The following is a 26,035-nucleotide window of genomic DNA, read 5'->3' on the forward strand; positions in this document are numbered from 1 at the left end:
TTATTTCAGACTTTACAATACTACACATTTTAATGCTAACACAATATTTCTGTTAATGCATAAAGTCATATAGTTAAATTGCTTGTTGCTGCTTTTATCACAACTTATCTGCCTACATATTTCTAAATATAGTTTATAGGCAATAATCAAGTCAAACAAGTAAAATTTAATGTACAGTAGCATGACATTAACCAATTAAAGAAGCACAGCAAAAGAATTATAATTTCACACATGATTCAATATGAAGAGGTCACAAAATAAAGTGCAGCTCTTGGGTTTTAAACTTCACAGCAATACTGTCATTTTTACATCGCTAAGACATCTGGTGTTGCAAATAGTGTAAATCAGGTTGACACCTAATAGAACGGCTATACCTCTCAACTTCTAAGCACAAGAAATCTGGACAAAGCCAAAATTAATTGGGGGACAAAGGCTCAAAATCAGGGACAGATTTTAAATATTGCTCTTATAAATTATAAAGTTGTTGGAATGGCAGGTTTTGCATTAGCAAGCATTTTTCTGAAGGATTTGAAATTCAGACATATGTCATTATTTGATTACTTCAATCCTCAGTGATTTGACAGAAAACCACAAATTTTATGAGGAAAATCTTAAATAAGGTTGAGAGGTATGTAGCTCACTGCATATACTGTAGCAAACAACATATGAAAATGCATGACTTAGATCACTTACGAAAAAAATTCTACTATTATATATGCATTTGTGTAATAATTTTGTGTTGCACTTCACAACAAAAGCTGTAAAAAGACGTTGGCAAAATATGCATTTCTTCCAAATCTTCGGTTTTACTTTCAATAAAAATCACAAAAACTAGGAGATTAAAATTACAGTCTATGCATAATTACTAAACATCAGAACATCAGGAAAAAGACACTAAAGAACAGTACAGTCCTCCTTTTTACTGTTGTAGTTGTTAAACTGATTCTTCCAGTCCATCATATAACTGTTCCACCGATGGAATTCTGCTTTCCAGTTTCGTTCAGCTTCATCAATATTTCCTGTAATACATGAAAATGGGATGTATTACCTATATACAGAAGTATAGATTACACTAGGAAATGTTAGAATCTGTGCTCAGAATACTTGCCCACCTAATGATACTAGGCAGATTACCTTTTCTGTAGAGCTATGATTGAGCCATTACTGCCGTTAGTGGCAAACTACTATTGTTCCTACAATGATGATATACTGTAACAGATAAGCCATTGTGGTACAGTGGCATGCAACTGCTGCACATCCATTAGTGAATCCTTTGTAGAAACCATTCATGCATTGTGAAATAATATATAATGACCTCAGAATAAACAACAGAATCTGAACTTAATGAATTTTTCTTCACAGTACTTGGTAAATTAGTAAAGTCCTCTACAAGCAAGTCTGATAATAACCCTGTTGTATCTTTGTGGGTGCCGCTACTTAAGGAATGAATACCTCTTGCATACATCTTTATGCCTCATACCAGAAAGCAACACAACTGTGTGCTGCATAGGGAAGAATTCCAGATCTAAAGAGTGGTAACACATTGGCATTGAGGGGTGGATATCCTGCAAGCAAAAATTAGATGTGTCAGTACTATCTGATTACAGTACTATCTGATTACAGTTAAGTGTTAACATTTGTGAATTCATTCAGTTAAAAAATGGACTTTAGCAGCATTTTGTACAGTTACAGTTGCATCCTTACACATTACAAAACTGCAGCACACATTCCTACGAAAAATGCACAACTATCTGAGTGTAACTATTTGAAAGACATTATCAGTACTAGGTAATTATCACCTAGTATTAGACCCCTGTGTCCACCTGCACACTGTGCAGATGTGACCAAGAAAAATCATCAACCATTAACAACAAAATGCAGTTTTAGCAGAAACAGTTGACCTACGTATGTAGAAATGTTCTTTACTCATACAGAAGTAAAATACCTTTTCATGATGAGTATCACAGCAGAAAGTTTAATTTTCAATAAGCACTGCATGCCTACTAGTAATTGCACAATATTATTTTCTTCCTGGAATACATTCTGAAGAGGTTACAGCAGAACAAGAGGTTTGTTTATTATAACCTGTTGTGCTCTTGCTAATGTAGCATGAAAATGAATATGTTTCCATGAACCTGAAAACCGTACCATAAGTGCTTTCCTTCCTATATATAACTGGAATCAGAAAGCTTGACATCCATTTGAGATCACTTGTTCTGCATTAAGTGTGTGCAATGATGCAACAGAAGTGAGAAATAATAAATATGTAGTGGTTGGTAATTAACCACTGCAGACATCTAACTGTTAATGCTGCAATACTATAATGTTAAACCGATCACAAAAACAGATCAGCTAAAGCAAATGATAACACAATGACTTGTACTATTTCCAGTTAAAATGTTATTTGCCTTCCACAAGCTGATCTCAACAAAGTAAACATGATTACATGTGGCTCTCAAAGAAATGTCCATTTACTGCTTTCTTTAATCAGTTTGCAATTTTTAAAATAGCTTCTTAGAAAAGCATAGCTGGGTGAGGGTAGTCACAATAACAGAGTTCATCTGCAGCATGCCTGTGCTTCCCTAGAACCTAAGTTAGCCAACCTTTTCTTTCTGCATAAAACATTCATGTCTTATTCCCAGACCTAAACTTGTGCTGAAATCATTCTGTTCTGCTGCTGCTAACCTGGATGTATACAAAATGGAAGTCAGTAACAAAATTGATGTCTTGGTTGCCATTTTGCCTAAAAAAGTGTTTGCTATTTTGCCTAAATGAATCAATCCCCTGTGTGCTGTCTCTGCAGTCATTTCTGCTTCCATGAATAAACAAATTATTCTAATGATAATGTTTAAGTACTCAACTTAAAATGAATATGTGGCCTTTTATTATGCTCAATAAGATCATTTTTCAGAGTGTTTGCTACTAACGAATGCTGCAGTGGTGAATTCAAGAGGCAAACTCTAATATTTCTCAACCCGTGAATGTTTACTGCTGCCTTCATAAATCTGTGTGGTACCTAAAATATTTAATGATGCCTGAAAATATTGTACATAACAAATATTTTAACAATGCTGCTTCTGTGCTTGGCTCTAGTTTTAAATTGCCACAAGCATACCCCTCATCTCTCCCTGATTTTGCCTCATATTGTTGCCCTGTCCTTCATAAATTTTTAATTTTCTGTTACATCATTGAGGATTATAGTCAGTAATGCCAGACATTAAAATTTAATGCTTCTTATTGTTCAGAAAATGCATGCTGATGTAAAACCTGTTGTCCTATTAAGAGTCACAGTATTATTTAAAAATGGTCCCTGCTTTTGGGCTTATACCCCCTCCCATTATTTCTTACTTTGTTCTGACTTACTGAGCAAAGAATTTGGGAGGTAAGGACACAATGAATAGCTAAACTGGAGTCATAAGTTGCAAAGCTCTAGCATGCAGGAATTATAATAACCCACATATACAGTCTATCGCAGCTATGCTTCTCAAATGTTGCATTGGTTTAAATTTCATATTAGGGATCAAAGGTGCTTTGGTACACTTATGTTCTACGCATAACCTAAAATGCACATTATTAGACAAGCAGTTGTCAGTCAGATCTCCTGTTACTTATATCAGAAAGTATGTACTGCATAAGCTATTCTCTCACACTTTACTTTGTCAAGCTGTAAGAACACAGTGAAAAATGGAAAGGATACTGGAATGGTCTGAAGTTAGCTGTTTTCAGCAACAAGCATCTATGGTCATAATCCTGAGTAATTTATGTTACCAGCTCTGATGCTCTGAGTTTGTTAAAAATGTGATAAAATGCTAATAACTGTCATGTAGAATTAACAGGCTTCAATGGGATGGGATAAATAACAGAGGTAAGTGTTTCAAGTAATAGTTATTTCTCAGAAAAATGCAAATACAAGCAGGTCATCTGTTAGCAAACACATTTATTGCACCTTGATATTATGAATTTATCAAACTAGTCATTAGCAAACACAGCATTCAGCAGCTCAGGAATCATCTTTCTGATTAAACTAAAAGGACAGTCATTTCTGTAGTTATGAAAAAATACCATTTGCCAGTCCAGAAATTTGTTAGACAAATAGTGATTTGTGTAAACTACTATACATGCCTCAGTCTAATGTGATAAGCAATATGTTCAATTCAAATCAATCGCATTTATCACAGAACACTCCAGCTCTTGTTTTCTGCATTAAACTTCCAGTAATCCATGCAGGTACTACTGAGGAACCTAGCTCATAGTTTTCATAGTCTCCAAATGCTGCTGTTTTATCATAAGGCAGTGATGTGATGGTGAGTATTTATGTTACCATGTAATATAGATAGCAAGCACTCAGGATCCAAACATAAATACTTACTGGGATCAAGCTTAGAAAACTAAAGGTGCCTCAGTGTTAGATTCTGGCCTTCAACAAAAAAGAAGTTATGTACTTACCATAATGTTCCATCTGTGTTGTTGATCTTCATTTATCATTGACCTTTAGGATACTGTTGGGGACTCAGTTCCAATCCTCGGAACCATCTTGGCTGTTATAGAGCTTGCGCAAGCCAAAAACCCTTGAGCTAAGTCTCTAGCCACGATGCCCCTTTCCAGATTACCTCAGATCAAGTTTGCAGCTACACAGACAGAGTGAATAAAATATATATATGGAAAGGAAGAGGCTATGTCCAAGGTCAAAACTGATAAGGTTACTAGGACACGTTTCCGATCCTCCAAGGAGTCTGAAGGAGGGGGACAGGAGAGAGGGGAGTCAATAATAAATGAAGATCGACAATACAGATGGAACTTTATGGTAAGTACATAACTTCTTTTTCTAATGTTGTTAATCTTCATTTATCCTTGACCTTTAGGGCAGAGTCCGCAGCTACTTTAGATCTTTGGTGGCCTTATGGAAGGATATTTCTGAGAAACATACAGCCAAAGGATGCTCTTCCCCTGGAGACCAGATCTAATTTGTAATGCGTGACAAAGGTATGTGGAGAAGCCCAGGTTGCTGTTGCACATATTTCATTTATCTATTTTATTTTTATTTTACATTTGTTTACCGGGATAGTTCGACTGGATATATATATACATTTTCAGTGGAGGCCCAGGGGGAAAAGCTCCAATTAGGCAAATTACAAAGATAACATTTAAATATATAAAATATAAAAAGTATAAAAACAATGTTTACAAAAAAGAATAAAAAACAAAGTGATTATGCACAATGGTTTGTGCTGTTCCCTAATAAGGACACACAATTCACATGGTCAGAATCATCCTTCATCCACAGAAGCTTTGGAATGGAAAACAGTGGATGTGGCTATTGCCTTAGTATAATGCGCTCTGACTGGTGCTGGTAATTGGAGATTCTTTTTACTGTAAATGAAAGAAATACAGCCTCCTAAACACCTTGACAAGGTGACCTTTGAAATGGATTTCTCCTGAGATGGACCAGAGAATGAGACAAATAATTGGTCTGATTTTCTAAATTCTGTAGTTTTGCTGAGGTAGAAACATAATTGTCTATGAACATCCTGCAAATGTAAGTAATATTCACCTTTGTTAGAGAAATTTGGAAAGAAAACAGTTAAGTCAATGGACTGATTAATATTAGTTTCTGAGACCATGTTAGGAAGAAATAAAGAAAAATCAAACTGCTACTCCACAGCCGTTTTAGATATGTGTTTTTAGTATTTATTAAAAAATGTGAAAATTTGCTTCAAACGCAACACTAGTTTTCAGGTTGAACACCAGTCAGCTCGATTCCTTCTCAGTGAAAATACCACTACTTTAAAAATAAACACAAATGTTCCGTGTTTAAGCATATAAAGCAAATGCAGCAAAAGTCCTACAATGCGTTTGACTATATTGTAGTACTTTAAACTTCTCTGCGATATAAACCGCTTGCTGACAGTGCTCAGAGTTCTCTCACAATGTAAAGCACTCCATAAAAGTCATAAGCATTTCTTGTTCTGTTGAACGTAAGAGTAAAAACTTTCAAACTGCACTTCACCTTGCGCTTGCATAAATACCCGAATGTTTGACACAGCAGAATTCTTCAATACAAAGTTCTAAATAACAAAATTCAAAGAACCAGTAAATTCTCCTTGAATTAGAGATGTAGATGTAACGTCCCAAATCAACTTACGATAAGCGCTTTCGGAAAAACCTTCATCAGATCATATTAAACAGGGACATCATTGCTTGTACTTATACCAGACTTCTATCCAATAGGATTCAAAGTAGCAGACAATACCTTGTTCCCAATTATCTCCATCCATTCAGCAGCATAATTCAGTAGCACGCCTATTTCTCAACCAATAGTAGGTCTCCTAGCTTTAAGTATTGGTTTAAGCGGAATTACTGCATTCAAACCAGGAGCTCGATCTGCTCATAAATTTACGATCCATTTGGTTTCACAGATTTCTGTTTTGTTGGTAATATCACCTTTTTTAATGTCCTCAGGTATTTTTTCAAAAACTTTAAAAAGAAAACTATGATTACGAAATCTTGATACATGCACCGCCAAAGCATTATGAGTATCCCCTCTTCAAATGTCTCCCAGATGCCATAGTAACCTCTTCCTAAAATTATGTTTAGTTTTTCCAACATAAAAAGATGGACATTCTTTACAGGTAGCCAAGTAAACAACATTTTTGGTAGCACATGTAGCCTTACAGTTGAAAATAAATTCTCTATCCATTCCTGGACGTATAAAGATGTTATTGCTATCAATATGTCCACACGCAGAGCAATTACCACATTGAAAAGTTCCTTTTCTTCCTACTATAACAGGTCTCTGAAAACCATCTTTCATGCATAAAAGATGTTTGATGTTTTTCTTGTTTTTATAACTATAGTGCGGATTATCTCCTACTATAGAACATATTTTCGGATCCTGAGTAAGAATAGGCCAAAACTTGCTGATGATTTCTCTAATCTGTTTATTATCTGTGCTATAAGTGACACTTAGTCGTATATGTGGTGAATTCTGCTTCTTTTTTGTTTCAAAGGCTTCAAAATTCTGCATATTCCTCATACGAGATCTTTCCATACTCAGTTCAGTATCTCTCTTTGAGTAACCACTCACTTGCAGGCAGTCCTGTAAATTAGCTACCTCTTTCTTAATTACAGACTCCTGCGTACATCTCTTATTAATTCTTAGGATCTCACTCTTCATGATGTTATTGGTCACATGTCTTGGATGCATACTACTTTTATGGAGATAATGATTTCTCCAAGTAGGTTTCCTGTAAAGTGTTGTCTCTGTTGTCCCATCTTGATTCAACTTAATATTCAAATCTAAGAAATTCACTCAGTCACGTGATATTTGGCTAGTGAATTTCAAAAATGATGTAGTTTCATTCAAATATTGTTGAAATAACAGAAAATGAGCTTCATCCCCTTCCCAGAGAAGGAAAAGGTCGTCTACAAAATGACCATAGAACTTGACATTCTGGAACCAAGGATTCAGGTTACTTAAGATAAACTTGCTTTCCCATTCTGAGAGGACAATGTTCGCATAACTATTGGCACAGAGAGTGCCCATTGCAACCCCCCATCATTGCCAATAGATAGAATTCCCATAATGAAACAGGTTCATGTCCAGTATAATTTCTAGTAGAGAGCATATTCAATTCACATTTATACTATTTCTATTCACTCCCTCAATGATTTTCCTTACTGATTCAACTCCAGAGTCATTACGTATTGACGTATATAAACTAGTAACATCCATGGTAGTCAGTAATAAATCTCCCTTTTCCTTTTTAGCTCCTATAGACTGTGTCAGCTTTTTCAAAAAAATCATCTGTATCCCTGATGACACAGGGAATGTCCAATAGAATTTCTTTAAGATTCTTCTCAACGAATAGAGACATGGATTCCATTAACCATCCTTGCCCAGATACTATAGGGCATAATGGTGGATTAAGAGAATCTTTATGTACCTTAGGTAGTCCACTGATAGAGGGAATGGTAGGATGTTCCATCTTAAAGAAGTGATACTGATCATTACTTATACTACCTTCTATAAACATAGAATGAAGTAAGTCTTGAATCTTGTCAATATGCTATTCCAGGCTTCGAACATCAACTTCCTGATAGGTTGTCATGTCTTTAAGCATCTCTTCCATCTTCATTCTATACCATTCAGAGGAAAGAACTACAATAGCTCCTTCTTTATCTGCCGGTTTTATTACAATTTCATTATTGCGTTGCAAATCTATTAAAGCTTGTCTTTCTTGAGATGTTAAATTGTGAAAATGTTGAACATCCTTATTCATCCTTAGTTGTTCCACTGCATCAGTACATATATGAGAGAATAGTTCTACTGCTGGATTATTTATAGGTACAAAAGCACTGTGTTTCCTAAGTATTTTATTCTCTGATTCTTTATTCCCAAAAATACTTTTTAAAGTTACATTGCATGCAAAATATTTCATATCAATAACAAATTCACTCAAATCCAATTTTAGAGAAGGAATAAATGTTAAGCCTCTCTCCAACAAAGTTATTTCATTCATCTTTAGAGAATATGTGGAGAGTTTAATGACTAATGAGTTCTTGCTTAATTCATTGTTTTCTTTCGTTTCCTGTCCTGACTTATTGCCCGTGGGTTCCTGTAAAAATTCTGTTTCAGGAAAACCGGTAAATGCTGAATCAATGGAATATGGTTCACCCCTTTCTTGAGAAGGGTGCCTATGTCCACAGATTTATCAATCACGTCCAATGGAATGCCTGCTTCAAGGGTTTTGTCCCCATGTTCTAGGAGATTCACCCCTTCTGAAGCTGCGACATGAATCCCTTCTGAAGCTGCAATATGAATCCCTTCTATTGGGGTCCAACTGAATAGATGCAATTCGTTGACCTTCTTGGGGTATATGTTCTTTAGTTCTTGCTGGTAGTCGTTCTCTATTAGATTCTCCTGGAATACTTTTCTTTTCATTTTTCCTTTGTGGATGTGAGTCATTCCGTCTTTCCTCTCTAGGCCATTCGAATATCCGACCATTCCTGAAATCCACAATATCTTTAGATAGTTTCTTAATCTTCTGTTCTTTTATTCTTGTCTCATACATATTTAAATTGAATTGTAATGTCTCTAGCTTCACTAACTGAGAGTCAGTTAGAACTAGTTTCTCCAATTCAGTCTGTTTCTCTTGAATCAAATTTGTGATCCTTTGCTCTTCAGGTTTGAAAAACTCTATTAGCAGGCACATATAACGGAAGCTGGTTTCCAAATTTATTGCCTGCCACTTTGCCAATAACTCTGGATACTGACTGCCATAACTAGGCATACATCTGACTCTCATTCCTCTTGGGATAACCTGCTTATGCATACTTACTTCCATCTGGTATCTTTGCCAGGTCAGTCTTTTGAGGCGATAAGCTGCTTCTTCCACCTCACCCAAAATAGTTTCAAAAATTATCCCATCTGTAATGTCAGTCTTTGTTAAATCAGAAAAGGAGTCAAAATTAACTTGAAGTAGTGGATTTACAGCCGCTCCTGTAGACTCCATCTCTAAGTTACTTGACATAAAAGAAAACGCTGTCCGTGTCCTATCAGTTGTTAGTCTTTCATTGCTGCCATTCATTCTTTCCGCCATGTACAGTGAGTAAATACCACAAAAAAACAAGTACTACTAAAATGTACTACTCACCGATAAGGTAGTGGTAAGCAGAAAAAGTCAAAATAAAGAAAAATCAAACCACTACTCCACAGCCGTTTTAGATATGTGTTTTTAGTATGTATTAAAAAATGTTAAAATTTGCTTCAAACGCAACACTAGATTTCAGGTTGAACACCAGTCAGCTCGATTCCTTCTCGGTGAAAACACCACTACTTTAAAAATAAACACAAATGTTCCATGTTTAAGCATATAAAGCAAATGCAGCAAAAGTCCTACATTGCGTTTGACTATATCGTAGTACTTTAAACGTCTCTGCGATATAAACCGCTTGCTGACAGTGCTCAGAGTTCTCTCACAATGTAAAGCACTCCATAAAAGTCATAAGCATTTCTTGTTCTTTTGAATGTAAGACTAAAAACTTTCAAACTGCACTTCACCTTCCGCTTGCATAAATACATGAATGTTTGACACAGAATTCTTCAATACGAAGTTCTAAATAACAAAATTCAAAGAACCAGTAAATTCTCCTTGAATTAGAGATGTAGATGTAATGTCCCAAATCAACTTACGATAAGCGCTTTTAGAAGAACCTTCATCAGATCATATTAAACATGGACATCATTGCTTGTACTTATACCAGACTTCTATCCAATAGGATTCAAAGTAGCAGACAACACCTTCTTCCCAATTATCTCCATCCATTCAGCAGCATAATTCAGTAGCACGCCTATTTCTCAACCAATGGTAGGTCTCCCAGCTTTAAGTATTGGTTTAAGCGGAATTACTGCATTCAAACCAGGAGCTCGATCTGCTCATAAATTTACGATCCATTTCATTTCACAGATTTCTGTTTTGTTGGTAATATCACCTTTTTTAATGTCCTCAGGTATTTTTTCAATAACTTTAAAAGAAAACTATGATTAGGAAATCTTGATACATGCACCGCCAAAGCATTATGAGTATCCCCTCTTCGAATGACTCCCAGATGCCGTAGAAACCTCTTCCTAAAATTCTGGTTAGTTTTTCCAACATAAAAAGATGGACATTCTTTACAGGTAGCCAAGTAAACACCATTTTGGTAGCACATGTAGCCTTACAGTTGAAAATAAATTCTCTATCCATTCCTAGACATCTAAAGATGTTATTGCTATCAATATGTCCACAAGCAGAGCAATTACCACATTGAAAAGTTCCTTTTCTTCCTACTATAACAGGTCTCTGTAAACCATCTTTCATGCGTAAAAGACGTTTGATGTTTTTCTTGTTTTTATAACTATAGTCCGGATTATCTCCTACTATAGAACGTATTTTCGGATCCTGAGTAAGAATAGGCTAAAACCTGCTGATGATTTCTCTAATCTATTTATTATCTGTGCTATAAGTGACACTTAGTCTTAAATGTGGTGAATTCTGCTTCTTTTTTGTTTCAAAGGCTTCAAAATTCTGCATATTCCTCATACGAGATCTTTCCATACTCAGTTCAGTATCACTCTTTGAGTAACCACGCACTTGATTCTTCTTTATTTTGAAAAGAAAACAGTTAAGTCGATGGACTGATTAATATTAGTTTCTGAGACCATGTTAGGAAGAAAGGATAGTTACTAGTAAAACCTTATCTTTATGAAAAAATCATATATGGAGGTTTTGAAGACAGTGCTTGTATTTCAGAAATTCTTCTGGTAGAGGTAATGGCTATCAGAGACATGATTTTCCATGAAAGAAACTTTAAGTGACAGGTAGCCGCCAGTTCAAAGGGGGACAGAACCAAGGACTGCAAAACCATAGTCAGATTCTAAGGAGCGAGAGGGTCTTTACATGGTGGTTTCAACCACAAGACGCTTTTCATAAACAGTACACAATCTATGGGAAATTAGCAAATGGTATTCATAGCCATTGTGGAGATTGGAAATAGCAGCTAGTTGGACTTTAATAGTAGAAACAGAGGCTCCTTGTTCGAAAAGCATAGCTAAAAACTCCAATACCTTTTCAACTGGTGCGAAAAAGAGGTTTAGACCATTATTTTGTGCACAAATAGAGAATCTTTTCCACTTGCTGTTGTAAAGTTTCTTGGTGGAAGGTCTGTGGGAAGCCAGTATAAATTTTGGACTGAAGAAGATAACTTTTTCTGCCTGGTGACTAATGGAATTGGAGAAACCAAGCTGTAAGCTTGAGGCTCTGAAGACTGGGATGCACCAGTCCCTGTGGATGAGACAGGAGATCCAGAATTGGGTCCAGAATCCATGGAAGGTGAATTAGATTAGGCCACAGAAAGGGGAAAGTACAGTTGTGTACACTTACCATAAATGTAGATGTTCGAGTGTATTCACTGTTGCAGTCATCACATTGGGGTTATCCTGCCAGGGGTAGCCCCCAGTCAGCCCGAATACCAGAGGCTTAGTATTTCTGCGTCGGTTGCTGTCACTCCTTGACTGACGTCAGGTCATCAGTGGTATAAAAACAGGAGGCTGAAGCCATTACATCATATTTTCTTGCCCCAACTGTCTGGAGCCCTCAAGTAGGGAGCTAGGTTATGGTGGAAGAACACCACCAGTAGAAAGTAAATACCAAAAATTTCCCCTGTAAGGAGAGAGGAAGAGATAGAGAGAGACAAGGGGGATGGGGGAGGGGGAACCAGGACTGTAACAGTGATTAGACTCGAGCATCTACATTTATGGTAAGTGTACACACCTGTATTATGTTCTTCGTGTTTCAATGTTGCAGTCATCACATTTGGGTTGATTGCCAAAGCTGAAGAAAATGGTGGAGGCAGTCAAGAAGACTGGGGGCTGGCTAGGAAGCCCTGCAAGACTGCGGTGGCAAAGCCTGCCCTGGATTTGAAGAAGATAGGCAGGTGGTAATGCTTGGTGAAGGTATGAACAGAAGTCCAAGTTGCAGCCTCCAGGATGTCCCTTGTGGGGACCCCTCTGAGAAAAGCTGCAGAGGTGGAAGTTGCCCTGGTGGAATAAGTCCTGACCCCCTTTGGGGGGGTTCCCATGCTGTCTGTAGCAGAAATGGATGCAGTGTGCCATCCACTTGGAGATAGTTTGGATATAGGCTTGCCCTCTGCCCCTGCTGCGAAGCTGACTAGCAATTGGTCAGTTTTTCTAAAAGATTTAGTCCTATCCAGATAGAATCTGAGCTGTCTGTGCACATCTAGAGACTGCAGAATCATTTCCCCCTTGTTTTGTGGGTTAGGGAAAAAGGTGGGCAAATGAATGGATTGGTTGAGAGCCACACTAGACACCACTTTAGGCATGAAGGAGGGCTTAGTCTTGAGGGAGACCATGTCAGCGTGGAAAATGATGAAGGGTTCTACAGCCATGAGTAATTGTAGCTCTGAAACCCTTCTACAGAAGTGATGGCCAGAAGCAAGGCTGTTTTCCAAGAGAGGAATTTTCACTCTGCTTAAGTTGCAGGTTCAATGGAGGGGGGGTAAGGCGAGTTTTTCCAACACAAAGTTAAGGTCCCAAGATGGGGTAGGAGCTCTTCTGGGTGGCCTTAAGTTGTTAGCCCCTCTTAGGAATTGCCTGATGAGAGGGTGTGAGAAGAGAGGTGTCTCTGTGCTGAAATGAGCAGAGATGGTAGAGGCATGAATTTTAACAGAACAGAAGGATAGACCCCTGTGTAGTAGGTCTGCTAGGTAATCCAGGATGAGAGGTAAGGAGGGCTGTGCTGTTTCGGCTCCCTTAGCCTGGATCCAGGTGTAAAAGCTTTTCCACTTGTCAGCATAGGATTTCCTAGTGCTGGGGTGTCTGGCCTCACATAAAACATCTAGGACTTGTTTGCTTAGGCTGGCAGTTTGAGGAGAGGTCAGGGAATAATCCAGGCTTCCAGGTTGAGGGTCTGCAATTGGGGATGCATGATTTCTCCATTCTTCTGGGTCAAGAGTGTTGGGATCTGAGGCAGTTGCCATGATGGCAGGGGTGACAGGCTGCGCAGCAGTGGGTACCAGTGCTGGCATGGCCAGTCCAGGGCAATCAGGATTGTCCTCAGCTTTTCCTCCCTTATTTTGAGCAGTACCCTTGAAATGAGTGGTAGAGGAGGAAAGGCATAGACTGGTTAACAGAGGTTTACCCACTGGAAGGATAGAGCAGCCACTTTCCAGGCCTTGCTGTGAGGTTCTCTGGTGCAGAATTTGCTGAGCTGATGATTGGAGTGGGAGGTAATGAGATCCACCTTCGGGTTACCCCATTTCTGGGTTACAAGGGTGAATATTCTGTGGTCTAGCTGCCACTCATGTGGGTCTAGCAGGTTTTTGCTTAAGTTGTCTGCCAGAGAGTTTAGGGAGCCTGGCAGGAATTGTGCTAGCAGGTGTAGTTGCATGGCTGAGGCCGTGTGCCAAAGGGTCATGGCGAGCCTGTAGAGAGGATAAAGGTGAGTTCCTCCCTGCTTGCTGATATACCACATCACTGTGGTGTTGTCTGTTTTGATCAGTAGAGGACCTGGTGAGAGTAGGGGTCTGAAAGCTGTCAGGGTGTGCTGAACTGCTAGCATCTCTTTTTGGTTGATGTGCAGATGTATTTGATTTGGGCTCCAATGGCCCTGAATGCACCTGCCATCCAGGTGTTCACCCCAGGCATAGTCTGATGCATCTGTGGAGAGGGTTTGGGTGGAGTGGGGTTGTGATAAGGGAAGTCTCTTGTTGTGGTTGCATGCTACTGCCCACCAAGGAAAATCTTTCCTTAGACAAGGTATTATTGGTATGATAGTTTCCAGGTCTTGCAAGTGTTGACACCAAAGGCTTTTTAGGTACCACTGTAGTTTCCTCATATGCAGTCTGGCATATAGAATGAGGAGAATGCAGGAGGCCATGAACCCTAGAGCTTGCAGGATTTTCCTTGCAGATAGCTGGGTTCTGGTGGCTAGTTGAGAGAAGTAGCCTGTCAGGTAGGCTTGTTTTTCTGGAGTAAGGAATGCCATTTGGGATGCTGTGTCCAGGTTTGCTCCCAAGGAATACATTTTTTTGTGTGGGTACTAGTTTTGATTTCTTTTCGTTGATAGTGTACCCCAGGGAGGTCAGTGGGTCCTTTACAAAGGTCAGGTGCTGTAACAGCTTTTCATGACTGTCTGCCTGAATCAGGCAATCATCTAAGTAGGGGTAAATTTGAATATTTCTTTTTCTGCAAAAAACAATGGCCGGAGCCAGGCATTTTGTGAAAACTCTGGGAGCAGTGGATAAACCAAAGGGAAGGGCAGAGAACTGAAAGTGCATAGATCCTGCCCTGAAACGTAGATATTTCCTGCAAGATTCCCTGATTGGGATGTGTAGGTAGCCCTATTTTAGGTCTAGGGTGGCTAACCAAGCATCCTTAGAAAGCATGGGAAGAAGCTGCTGGAGGGTGAGCATTTTGAATTTTGGTATCACCAGAAAGGTGTTTAGAATTGATAGATCGAGGATGGGGCATCATGTGCCCTCTTTTCTGGGTACCAGGAAGAGTCTGGAATAAAAATCTTGGCCTATCTGGTCTGCAGGAACATGCTGCATTGCCCTCATGGACAGCAGGGAAAGGACTTGCTTTTTGGCCTCTGCCCACTGGTTTGGAGGAAGATATGGGAACCCTCTTGGAGTTGGCAGAGTGTGGAAATAAAATTTGTATCCCTGGGACACCATGTTGAGGACCCATCGGTCATTCTAGATAGAGGCCCAGTTGTTTGCATGGAAGGATAGTTTTCCTCCTAGGGGCACAAACAGGTGGGCAGAGGTAAGGGGTGGAGGTGTAAAGTCTTTGTGAGTTCTTACCTTAAGGGGGTGGCTTAGCACTCCCTGTTTTTGAAGAGGAGGAACTCCATTGCTTAGATCTCTGCATTCCCTGGGGCTGCTGTCTGGGAGGATCTGCTTCCCCTGGGTCTGGGTTGAGCTGGCCTGGAGTGGGGCTGGAAAGGACCAGTGCTTGGAGGGGCAATGCCTATTGAACCTCAGTGGCTGGACCTGTAAGAAGTCTTTAACTGACTGCATAGATTTTGCTTTTTCTTCCATCTTTTTTAAGACCTCTTCTGCCTTGGTGCCAAACAAATTGTCTTTGTTCAATGGTGCGTCCGATAATTTTGATTTGACATGGTCTGGCAAGGTCTGTTCCTTAAGCCAAGCATGCCTTTTAAGGACAGAACCAGTGACTGTTGCCCTGCAAGATGCTTCTAGTGTGTCAAAGCCACATTGCAAAGTGTGCTTAGTAGCTTGCAGAATGCATAAGCTCTTGTAATTCTTTAGTTTCTGCACAAGCAGGAAAGGAAGATATTTTCTGTTTTAGAAGTTCCATGGTACGCTGCTGATATTTCAGCATGTGGAACTGACAATTTAGTGCTCTAATAGCAAGAGTAGCAGAGGTGTATACTTTTTTACCCCATCTGTCTAAAGCATGGGAATTCCTGTCTGAGGGAGTGGGATTCTTAGCTGAGGTTGCTTTAATTTCTTTAGGTCCTTGAGAGATGACCTCTGGGTCAGCAGTAGGATTTTTGAAAAGGAATTTGTGAGAGTCAGGGACTCTGTAGTACCTGCAAGGTTTCCTGGCAGCAGGATGAAGGGTGTCAGGAATAAAATTGGATTCCATAAAAGCATAAAACATCATCAACAACATCCAGGACAGGAGGAATGGCCAAAAGTCTGTGCTGTGGTAAATCTAAGAATTCCCTGAGTCTCTTTTTTGACTAAGGACAGCCCTGACATTCCCACTGGAAATGCTCCCTTAAAGTATGAAGGGTTTCACCAAATGAAAAATCCTCTGGTGGAGAGGCAGAAGGAATGGATTCCTCTGCATCAGAATCCTCATAAGCAGAGAGAGGTTGCATGTCTTCATATTCAAAAGCATCAGAGTTATTGGACTCCTGTTCAGATAAAACTACTGGGGACAAGTCTCTTTTTTTTTTTTGGAAGGGGTAGCCTGGCTTCCCCTAATAAGCATAATAAGGTCTTCCACCATTTTAAGCATTTGTGATTGAGGCAAGGAAGCAGGTGCCTGAGCTTGGGGCATAATTTTTTTTGGGCATAGTTTGTACCCTGGGCCTTAAAAACTGTAGTTTTAGAAAAAACTGAAGATGCAAAAGAAGTCGTCGGTTTGTGTCAAGTATCGGTAGTGCGAAGTACTTCCTCAGAAGCCGGTGCCTGCTCAGCGGCTCCAGACCCATCCAACGTAGAGACATCCGCAGGATCCTTAGTCGAAGAAGAGTCTCACGGCATACCAAACTCCGAAATTGTCTCTGTAGCGGCCTGCAAATCCACAGAAGCGGGCATTAGGGGCTGCGAAAGCACCTCATTGAGGACCGGAGAACTGACAACTAGCTTAATGGAAGCTTCAGCGGCAGTTTTGTACCTGTGCGGTCTGTCTCCATCTTTATCCTTACATTTTGTCGGAAGATCGGTAGTCGGATGGCTTACCGAAGCCATATCGGTATTCGAGGACTAAGAGCAAAAATATCTAGCTACAATAAGAGCCCAACGATCTATAGTTCTGGCGTTGAACAAAGCACAAAAGCGACAGCGAGGGACGTCATGGTCTGGGCCTAAACAGGTGATGCAGTAAGAATGGAAGTCTCGGTGTGGTATTTGCTTTCCACAGGCGAGACAATGGTTAACTTTTTCTGACATCGGTTAGAGCAAGAAAAAAGGATCCCCAAAGGGGTACTTAGCTTTAGAAGACTTCAACTTCAATTTGGAAATAAAAACTCAGGTAGCGGCCGACTGGCACTCATGAGAACTGCTTCTGCATTGGGCTCCTCGGCAAGAAAGACTGAAGTAATGGCATCAGCTGCCTGGTTTTATACCACTGACGAGCTGATGTCAGTCAAGGAGCAACATCAACCGACACAGAAATACTAAGCCTCTGCTAGGATAACCCAAATGTAATGACTGCAACAGTGAAACACGAAGAACATCTAGACTTGTAGACAGAGGTGCCAGAAACTGTTGAATACTGGGGGGGGGGGGGTGGAGAGTGAGAGGGGCACTTGGTGATCTAAAAAGAGCAATTTTTTAAAACTATTTACTACCACAACATAAGTTCACTTGGAGGACATTTTAAACTTAGCCAATTTCTCTTTTGGTGCTTGAATTAACATTTCCTGATTAGTCTTACCTATTCCATGGCTGATAATTGTACATTAGCCCTAGTAAGAATAACTGCTCGTATCATAAACAATTTGAGGGGACCCATGCAATGGATTCAGCATTCAGGAACTGCCTCTATCCATTATTGGCATGAGGGACAATTCTGGAGTACATCTTCTATTACCCATCCTTAGATTCAAGTTGCATTTGAATATGGACAGGGATGAGCTTTGTTTTACTTGAATGGATAGTCTGTTCTGGAACAGTAGTAGCCTCTGTAACACATATCCATTTCTCCACAACATTCAGTTTAGATACCTGGACTGAGTATTTCTGATGCCATTTGACTTGCTGATGTTCGGTAGGTCCATCTGTATTAGGTCGGAGGATGCTTTGTATGCCAGAAACATCACCACTAAGCACTGTGCAGGATACTGAGTATAGTGATAAAACGTTGAGGTGGTCCATGCAAGATCTATTGTTTAGGACTTGTATCCTTTTAGTAAGGTATCTCTGTGGGTATTCCAATTGTTGCATGGGTCTGGACAGATACATGTCAAAGCGGGCATTATACAAAATGATTGACCTAATGAGGGCTTTGTAAAGGGGGACAGTAACATCTTTAGATCTAGTCACAATTAGTTTATAAGCTGTGCAATATAGAAAGACTTTCTTATGACTCTGGGTATATGTTGGTCAAAAGTTTGGTCACTGTACACACAAGTTCCCAAATGCCAAATGACTGGGTCAGTTCTCAGGGAGCATTGTCAATTTGGCAGTTCCCTGGCATAGATTACTTCCCAAAGGATAGGATAATATGTTTCTTGGAGTTTAGTTTCAATTCATGATTCTGACACCAGGTATTGTTTGGGACAAACATTTCTGCATAATGGTTAAGTCATTTGGGGATTCAACAACTGCTCCTAGCTTGCAGTCATCTCAAACTTAGTCGGCCAAAGCCCTTTGGTATTTCATTTAACTTTTGAGATGTATATGCCAAACAGAAAAAGTCTCAGCACCAAACCCTGGGGGACTCCATTGGTGACTGGTCTCTTCCCTTACTTTGATCTCCTGCATTCTGTGAGCAAGCATTCATGTATGCATTCTTTGATTCACCTTCCTGATTGTATTACCTGATTTTATTAAATTATATTCCTTGTATAATACAGCACCACTTGTTATAATGCATTTTAAAATTGTAGTTTGGAGCAGTCTTCTAGTGAGCAATGAAACAAAATGTATGAACCAATAATGACAAAACTACCCATTTCAGAAATTTTCAACCATAAAAGGCCACTCACACTTCTGTCATTACAATCCAACAATATCAGTAAATATGCAAAATCTCTGCAGAAGTAAGTCATCTAAGTAATTCCACATTAACTAATGAAGAGGTTGCTGCTAATTTCAGTATTTCACCTACAAATAAAGTGCCTGTTGCCCTTGAAGAATAAATTGCCTATGCTTACATTAAAAAAATGATAAGCTAGTACTTTTGCAATGGGGAATGGATGGCAAACTGATAACAGAAATATAGTTACTAGGTAACTCCTCCAAAACAGGACATTCATAGGACTGCATTATCCACTCCCTTTAAAGTACAACACAGCACAGTATCAGTGATCCATCTGCATACTGTGGGAGTAGAACCCACAGCCTTCTGGATCAAAAACAAGAAAACTACCTGTTGTGCTACTAACAATGGAAGCAGCTTAGCATAAGTAGCACTAAACTTCTCTTCCCCCTGAAGCTCTCAGTTCCTTGTAAAATCCACTTGACACTCCACTAAATCACAGCACAAGAAATCTGGAAAATGCCAAAATTTATTTGGGGGGGGCAAAGACCCCAAACCAGGGACACATTTGAAATATTGCTTGTATAATCTTAGAAAGTTGTTGAAATGAAGTGTTTTATGTTACCATGTGTTTCCTGGAAGATAGGAAGACTGAAACTTAAAGGGATATCATTATTTAGTGAATTCAGTTCTCACTGATTTGCCAGAAAACCCACAAATTTTAAGAGGAACAGACCAAACGTATGAGTCAAATATTCTGTGAAAATCTGGACAGTTGACAACTATGACAACTCCCTCAATCTGAATCACAAGTGATGAATAGAGAATTCAGGGTCTTGTTTGAGCCTGAGTAACACTAACCACCAGGTATACCTAACTGGGGCATTTTACACGCGCACACACACAGGCACACACACAAACACACACACATGGGAGCAGTAAAACTCCTGCAAATAAAAGAACAAAACTCTCCTTACTGGCATGACTGTCTCTGGCAGGACAAACAAAACAGCAGCAGCATAACTCCTGTAACAGAGAGCAATAAGAGAACAAGAACAGCTAGTTTAGTTAGTTTAAATTCCGCACGCGAAGCCACATTAGTGTGAAAACTCCACTTCGTTAATTTTTCTCAACAGGTCTTGTAGCTGTACAAGTGGCTCTATGGTTATGGCATCCATGCTTGTAGAGGTCAAAAGGGTGCAATGAGGATCACCTTGCTTCTCAACCTGCTGGCTTTCTTTATGAAGACAAATAAAAGATAAATCCACAGACCACCAGGCTGAATCGAACTGTTTATTGAAACAATGTTGAATGTTAGCGCTTTCGGGTAAAAAACCCTTCTTCAGACATACAACATTCAGATAAAATAATATTTAAAAGACAAATCATCCAATCACAGACTAAAATCAATAAAACAATTAATGGATGATTTGTCTTTTAAATATCATTACTTTATCTGAATGTTGTATGTCTGAAGAAGGGTTTTTTTACCCGAAAGCGCTAACATTCAATGTTGTTTCAATAAACGGTTCGATTCAGCCTGGTGGTCTGTGGATTTATCTTTTCTTTGGATTTGTTTTGCTTTAAGCCACAGACTTTTGGTTTTTGTCCACCTTACTTCTGTGTTTTTTTTTTTTTCTTTATGAAGACAGAAATCAGTGGGAATGGGGAAAGGTATAAAGTAGACCAGAGGGCCAATCATGAAGGGCACCATCTCTTGAGGCCTCCCCCTGTGGGGGATTTAGGGTGAAGTAGTTGCTACACTTTTTGTTCAGGGGAGATGCAAAGAGGTCACAGCAAGGCTGCCCCAATGATAGAAAATCTCCCCCGCCACTCTGGGATTGAGAGACCACTCGTGAGGCAGGGGAATGGACCTGCTGAACTTGTCCTCCCTGGGATGTGCATTGCTATCAGAAAATGGTTGGAAGAAATCACCCACTGCCACACTCTGAAAGCTTCTTGACAGAGGGGTTAAGATTTGGTTCCACCTTGTTTGTTGATGTACCAGACTACTGACATATTGTCTGACTGAATTGCAACTATTCTTACAGGGAGGGCATTTTGGAAGACTTGCGATGCTAATAGCCCTGTCTTCAATTCCAGAAAATTCATATGTAAATTGGCATCTACCGGGGACCAAGTGCTGTAGACTGTTCTGTCCAGATAATGCATCACCACCAAATCTGGGAGGTGCCTGTGGTCACTATGGCCTTGAGCTGAGGAGGAACAAAGGGGCAGTGTAAGATGATCTCCCTGGTCTCCATCCACCAGGATAAGTCTTTCTTGCAGTGACTGGTGATTAAAATTGAATGTATCATTGGATGGGTCAGGATGGATCATTGAGATGCCAGATGCCACTGTAGCAGCCCCATGTGAAATCTTGCTATTGGAACTAAGGTAATAGCCACTGCCATGGACCCTAAAGCTCAAATGATTAGAAGTGCAGGAACCTTGTCGTTAGAGAGAATGGCTTGTACTTGGGATTTTATCTTCTATAGCTTGTGAAGAGGAAGGGGAAGCTACACAAGAGACAGTATTCAGATGAGCTTCTATGAACTCTAGATCTTGAGTCAGACTTAGCTGAGATTTTGAATGTTTCATTGTAATGCCCAGATAAGCGAACAGGTGTAGAATGAAATCTGTTGCTTGAAGCAGTAGATGCCTGGTGGGAGTGGCGATGAGGCAGTTATCTAGATAAGGAAACACCTGGAATCTGTGCAGTCTGAAGTGAGCTGCTACTGCTGCCAAACACTTGGTGAGCACCCTGGGGGCAGTGGCGAGGCCAAAGGGCAGCACTCTGAACTGAAAATGATTGGCTCCTAGCCGAAAGAGGAGGAACCTTCTGGAGCATTTGTCCATTTTTATGTGTTAATATGCATCCTGAAGCTCTATAGAGCACATCCAATCATTTTCCTTTATGAAGGGTAGTATAGATTGAAGCGTGACCATCAGGAATTTTACTTGCTGAACAAATTTGTTCAGAAGGCTGAGATCTAAAATTGGTCTCAAGTTCCCTGTCATTTTTGGCATCAAAAAAGACCTAGAGTAAAATCCGGATCCTATCTGTTCTGGTGGAACTTCCTGGGTGTCTCTTTTTTATAACAGCTTTTGAATCTCTAAAGTTGCTTGATGCCTCTGATTTGGTGGAACATTGGGGAGTTTTCATCTTGATCTTGGAATGAGAGTGAAGGGAATATGGTAACCTCTGGCAACGATTCTTTGCACCCAAGTATCCAAAGTTATTTGCTGCCAGGCTCTCAAGTGCAGAGAAAATCTTCCCCTGAGTGCTTCTAGAGGTAAGCAATCCCTTTCAAGAGCACTGGTAGGGTTGCCAAAAGAAAGAATCTCTGCAACCCTGATTTTGTGTGCCACCTCTGCTGCAGGGTCGCCGTCTTCCATTAGAGTTCCCCACTCTGCCCGAGGGGAGTCACCACCATGTGTGTCCTGAAAACGCCCTTAGGATTTTTTGAACCACACCTTCCCATTTTCCACATCTTCGAACATCTTCTGATTCCTAGAGTAGGACTGTTGGGGAACAGAAAAACATATGCCCATTGCAGATAGGGTTTTTCATCCTTTTTACACCTTGCTAGAGTTTCTTTGACTTTGGGACCAAATAAGGAAGATCCATCAAAAGAAGCATTGATGAAGGAAGACTTAAATGACTCCACAAACTCACACAAGCATATCCAGGGATGATGCGTTATGGCAACTCCTGAACCTGCTGCCCTTGTTATCTCTTTGGCTGCATGCGCAATCAGCCACATGGACGAGTTGAAAATAGACTCCAGGGTGGTTAGCTGGGAGGCCACTTTATCCTGGACCTCCTCAGACATAGCTCCTACTAGGGTATCTGATAACTCCTTGATCAGATCCCTCTGGAGCCTAGTAAAATGTGCTATAAAATTCAAAGGCCTTAAAGCAAAGGTCGATGATGAGTACACCAGCGGTCTGAATCTGTCCATCGCCCTGGACTCTCAATTAGGGTGATGAACTGTGGAACTCTCTTCAGCTAGTTTCTTTTTGGCTGCCACCATCATAGTATCTCCCACTAACCCCTTAGACTAATGCTGGTGGTCTTCAAGAGCTGGGAGCATTTTGTCCGGTCTACAGGGAATTGGCTCTATGGAGTCATGAGTGAGCCTTCCAAGCTTGCTGCACAATCAATGTAATAAGATCATCAGTGGGAGGAGTCACCCAAGAAGTTGATGGGTGAGCACCAAATGCCTGCAAGTACACTGGCTCCACAGAGGTAGGTCTTTGGGCTTCCAGTTACTCCTCTGTTTCAGAATCTCTAGAATTTCTCCGAAGGAGATGTCTTCTGGGGGTTACCGGGGGAAACCCTCCCCGTCATCGAAGTCTGTGTTTTCTGTGACAGATTCCTCAGGGGAATCTACGTGTTTCCTCTTACATGTCATTTTCTGGGGTGGCTCCTCAGTGGGAATCTCTGAGGAGGACTTGGAAGAAGAAGGGCCCTGTGCACGGGTATCTTACAGCTTAGGTGCTCATTGTTGAGGAGTGGAGGTTGGTGGCAGCTCTGGCTGAGAGGGAGTCCTGGGATAAAACTCCGACACAGAAGGGGCCAACTGAGGGCCTGCAGAGGCCAATGCCCTCTCCATTACCTGGAAGGCAGCCCTCTCCCCGATGAGGGATGAAAGCCTGGAACTGAGAAGGACAGCTTCGGAACAGTAGTCACAACCCTCTCTGAGAGACCTAACCCCAAAGCAGAATCCAAGGAAGAGCCCACATCAGCCGAGGATCTGTGAGTAAAGGAAGACTTTGAATAAAAACCTGGAGCTGATCCAGAGCCCTCAGACCGAACAACGGAGCTACAGCCACGTGAGTCGGGAACCGAGGAAGTCAAGGCAGATCCTGGAACTGAAGGGGGAAAGGCTGTCAGCACCAGAGCAGCTGGAATCAGAGAGACCAGAGTCATAAGCCCTAAGTCCTCAGAAGGGGTTAGGGGAGGAAGGTTTGGTGGAGTCTTGAAGTGAAAACCCGATCTGCACAGCAGAGTGGGGTCCTGGGAAGAAACAAAAATGCCCCTAGCCACTAGGAGTTGATCCACCAACCTCATGACGTAAACTTCAGTCAGACTCCTGGAGGAAAGGACAGAGAAGTCTGAGGGGGATTCTGGTCTGTCCAGAAAAGGGATCTGGGAGCTGTCCCACAATGGGGTCAATACAGGGTGAATACCTTGTCTTGGGTAAAGGAAGCATATTTGCTTTCAGCACCAATGGTGGTGCCAATATTTCTGGAAGCGTATTAGGTGGAGTTGGTACCAGCAGGGAAGCTGAACATGTCTGTACCGATGTGAATGGCACCGAGATCTGTGGTGCAGTAGTAGACAGTGCCAAGGTAGTCAGTGCCAATAGTTTTCTGACTTTAGCCTTTGGTTCCGCTGAAGCCATGGGAGCCAAAGGCTTATGGTTTTTGGCTGTTGGAGCCATAGGAGACACCAGCACTGAGTGACTTTTCTTAAGCCCAAGTTTGGATTTAGAGGGGGAGGTGTCGGACTTGGGCAAAGCCTCCTCAAAAGAGGACTTAATTAGACCTTTCGATATTAATTTATTTTTTCTTTAGACTAAGGTCGAGTGACTGAATGCTTGGCAAATCGTACAGTCTTGTTGAAGATGAGCAGGGCTCAAGCAATGCACACAGGAAGAATGACCGTCAGAATTGGGCAGTATCCATCCACAATCCTGGCATTGTTTAAGGACGGTAGTTCCTTTCGATTTATCTGCCATGTTGACAGGCACAAAAAAAAAAAAAATCAAAAGTCAACAGGCAGCAAACACATGCACGCAGAAGGAAAGGAAACCTACCAATAATGGTAGACCTAAATTATCAAAAGAGGTAGAGAGAGGAAAGGTACTACCAATGATGGTAGGGAAAGAACACTGAATGGTAAAACAGCACACTCATTCGACAAAGAAAGGTGAGAGAAAACTAGAAGGAAGGGATAACACAGGAAAAACAAGGTTGGTAAAAAAAAGTACAGATAAAGAATATATATATAATTTCACTTAGCTTGCTAGAGACTCTGGCTGATGTGTCTTGTGACAAGAGCAGCAAACAAGATCTGAGGTAATCTGAAGAGGGGTATTGTAGGTAGAGACTTAGCTTGAGAGTTTTTGGCTTGTGCGAGCTGTGTAATGGTCGAATCAGTTCCGCGGATCAGAACCAAGTCCCCAACGGTATCCTAAAGGTCAAGGATAAGTGAAGATTGACAACATCAGCGTAATTGTTTCTGCATGAAATGTATTCTACTTTGAGACTTAGAATAAATAAATAATAAATAATCAGTTATAGTTTACAAACATGGACTAATACGCACAGTTTTCTGTAACCTAACTTGTTCATTTTCTGATTATCTGCTCAATTTATTTCAGGGTGATGGGGAAGTCATTGTTGTTACTGGCATCGGTGAATGCAATGCTGGAGGCTAATTCTTAATTGGGTATTTAGTCATGGCTGGATGTAGTCATACTCACACTGACATACATGCACAGACATACACATGCATGTGGACACACACACACACACACACACACACACACACACACACACACACACACACACACACATACACAAGCGCGCAATTTGGTAGACTGCCTGTTCGCTACTGCCTAACTTTGGGAAACTGGAGCATCAAGTGAAAATGGTGAGAAAGAAGACATGTAGGCTCTTCTGAAACTGCACACCACTCTAAAACTGAAACTGACCTAAAGAAACAAGTAACATGAGGAAGCAATGTAAACACTGAAGCATTGTGCCATAGCCCATTATCCCAGTTCACTGCCAGTCTTCAAGCAACTTACAAACTTCTTTGTAAGCAAAAGGTAATACAGTGTAAACAATAAACTTGCATCCATAACCTCACAGAAGTATAACTAAATGAGGCTCTGAACTGGTCTACAGAACAGTATTAAATGCAGGAATGAACTGAACACCTGTACTTATTAAACTCAGCTCTGTGGTCAGTGCACAAAAGGGAAATGAGTACTCCTACTACAGCGGCTGCCATTCTGTTATTCTGATTACAGGCAGCAGTGAGTTTTATCAGCAAGTATGTAA

At 40.6% G+C, this 26,035-nt stretch overlaps 1 protein-coding gene across 2 annotated transcripts in view; it reads right to left on the minus strand.

The window, feature by feature from the left end:
* BCHE (butyrylcholinesterase) overlaps positions 1-26,035 on the minus strand; it is a 1,038,257-nt gene that overhangs the window by 184,606 nt on the left and 827,616 nt on the right. The window contains exon 4 of one of the 2 annotated variants that reach the window (XM_044069991.1): positions 562-1,019. The exons of the other annotated variant lie outside the window; for it this stretch is intronic. Within the exon in view, the coding sequence (XP_043925926.1) occupies positions 895-1,019 (125 nt within the window). The 3' untranslated portion in view covers positions 562-894. Of the gene's footprint in view, positions 1-561; positions 1,020-26,035 lie in introns of those variants that run through there. 2 annotated transcript variants of the gene reach the window in all.

Source organism: Protopterus annectens, chromosome 4.part1 (genome assembly GCF_019279795.1).
Source record: "Protopterus annectens isolate FY-2018-M chromosome 4.part1, PAN1.0, whole genome shotgun sequence".
In the NCBI taxonomy this organism is placed as follows: Eukaryota; Metazoa; Chordata; order Ceratodontiformes; family Protopteridae; genus Protopterus; species Protopterus annectens.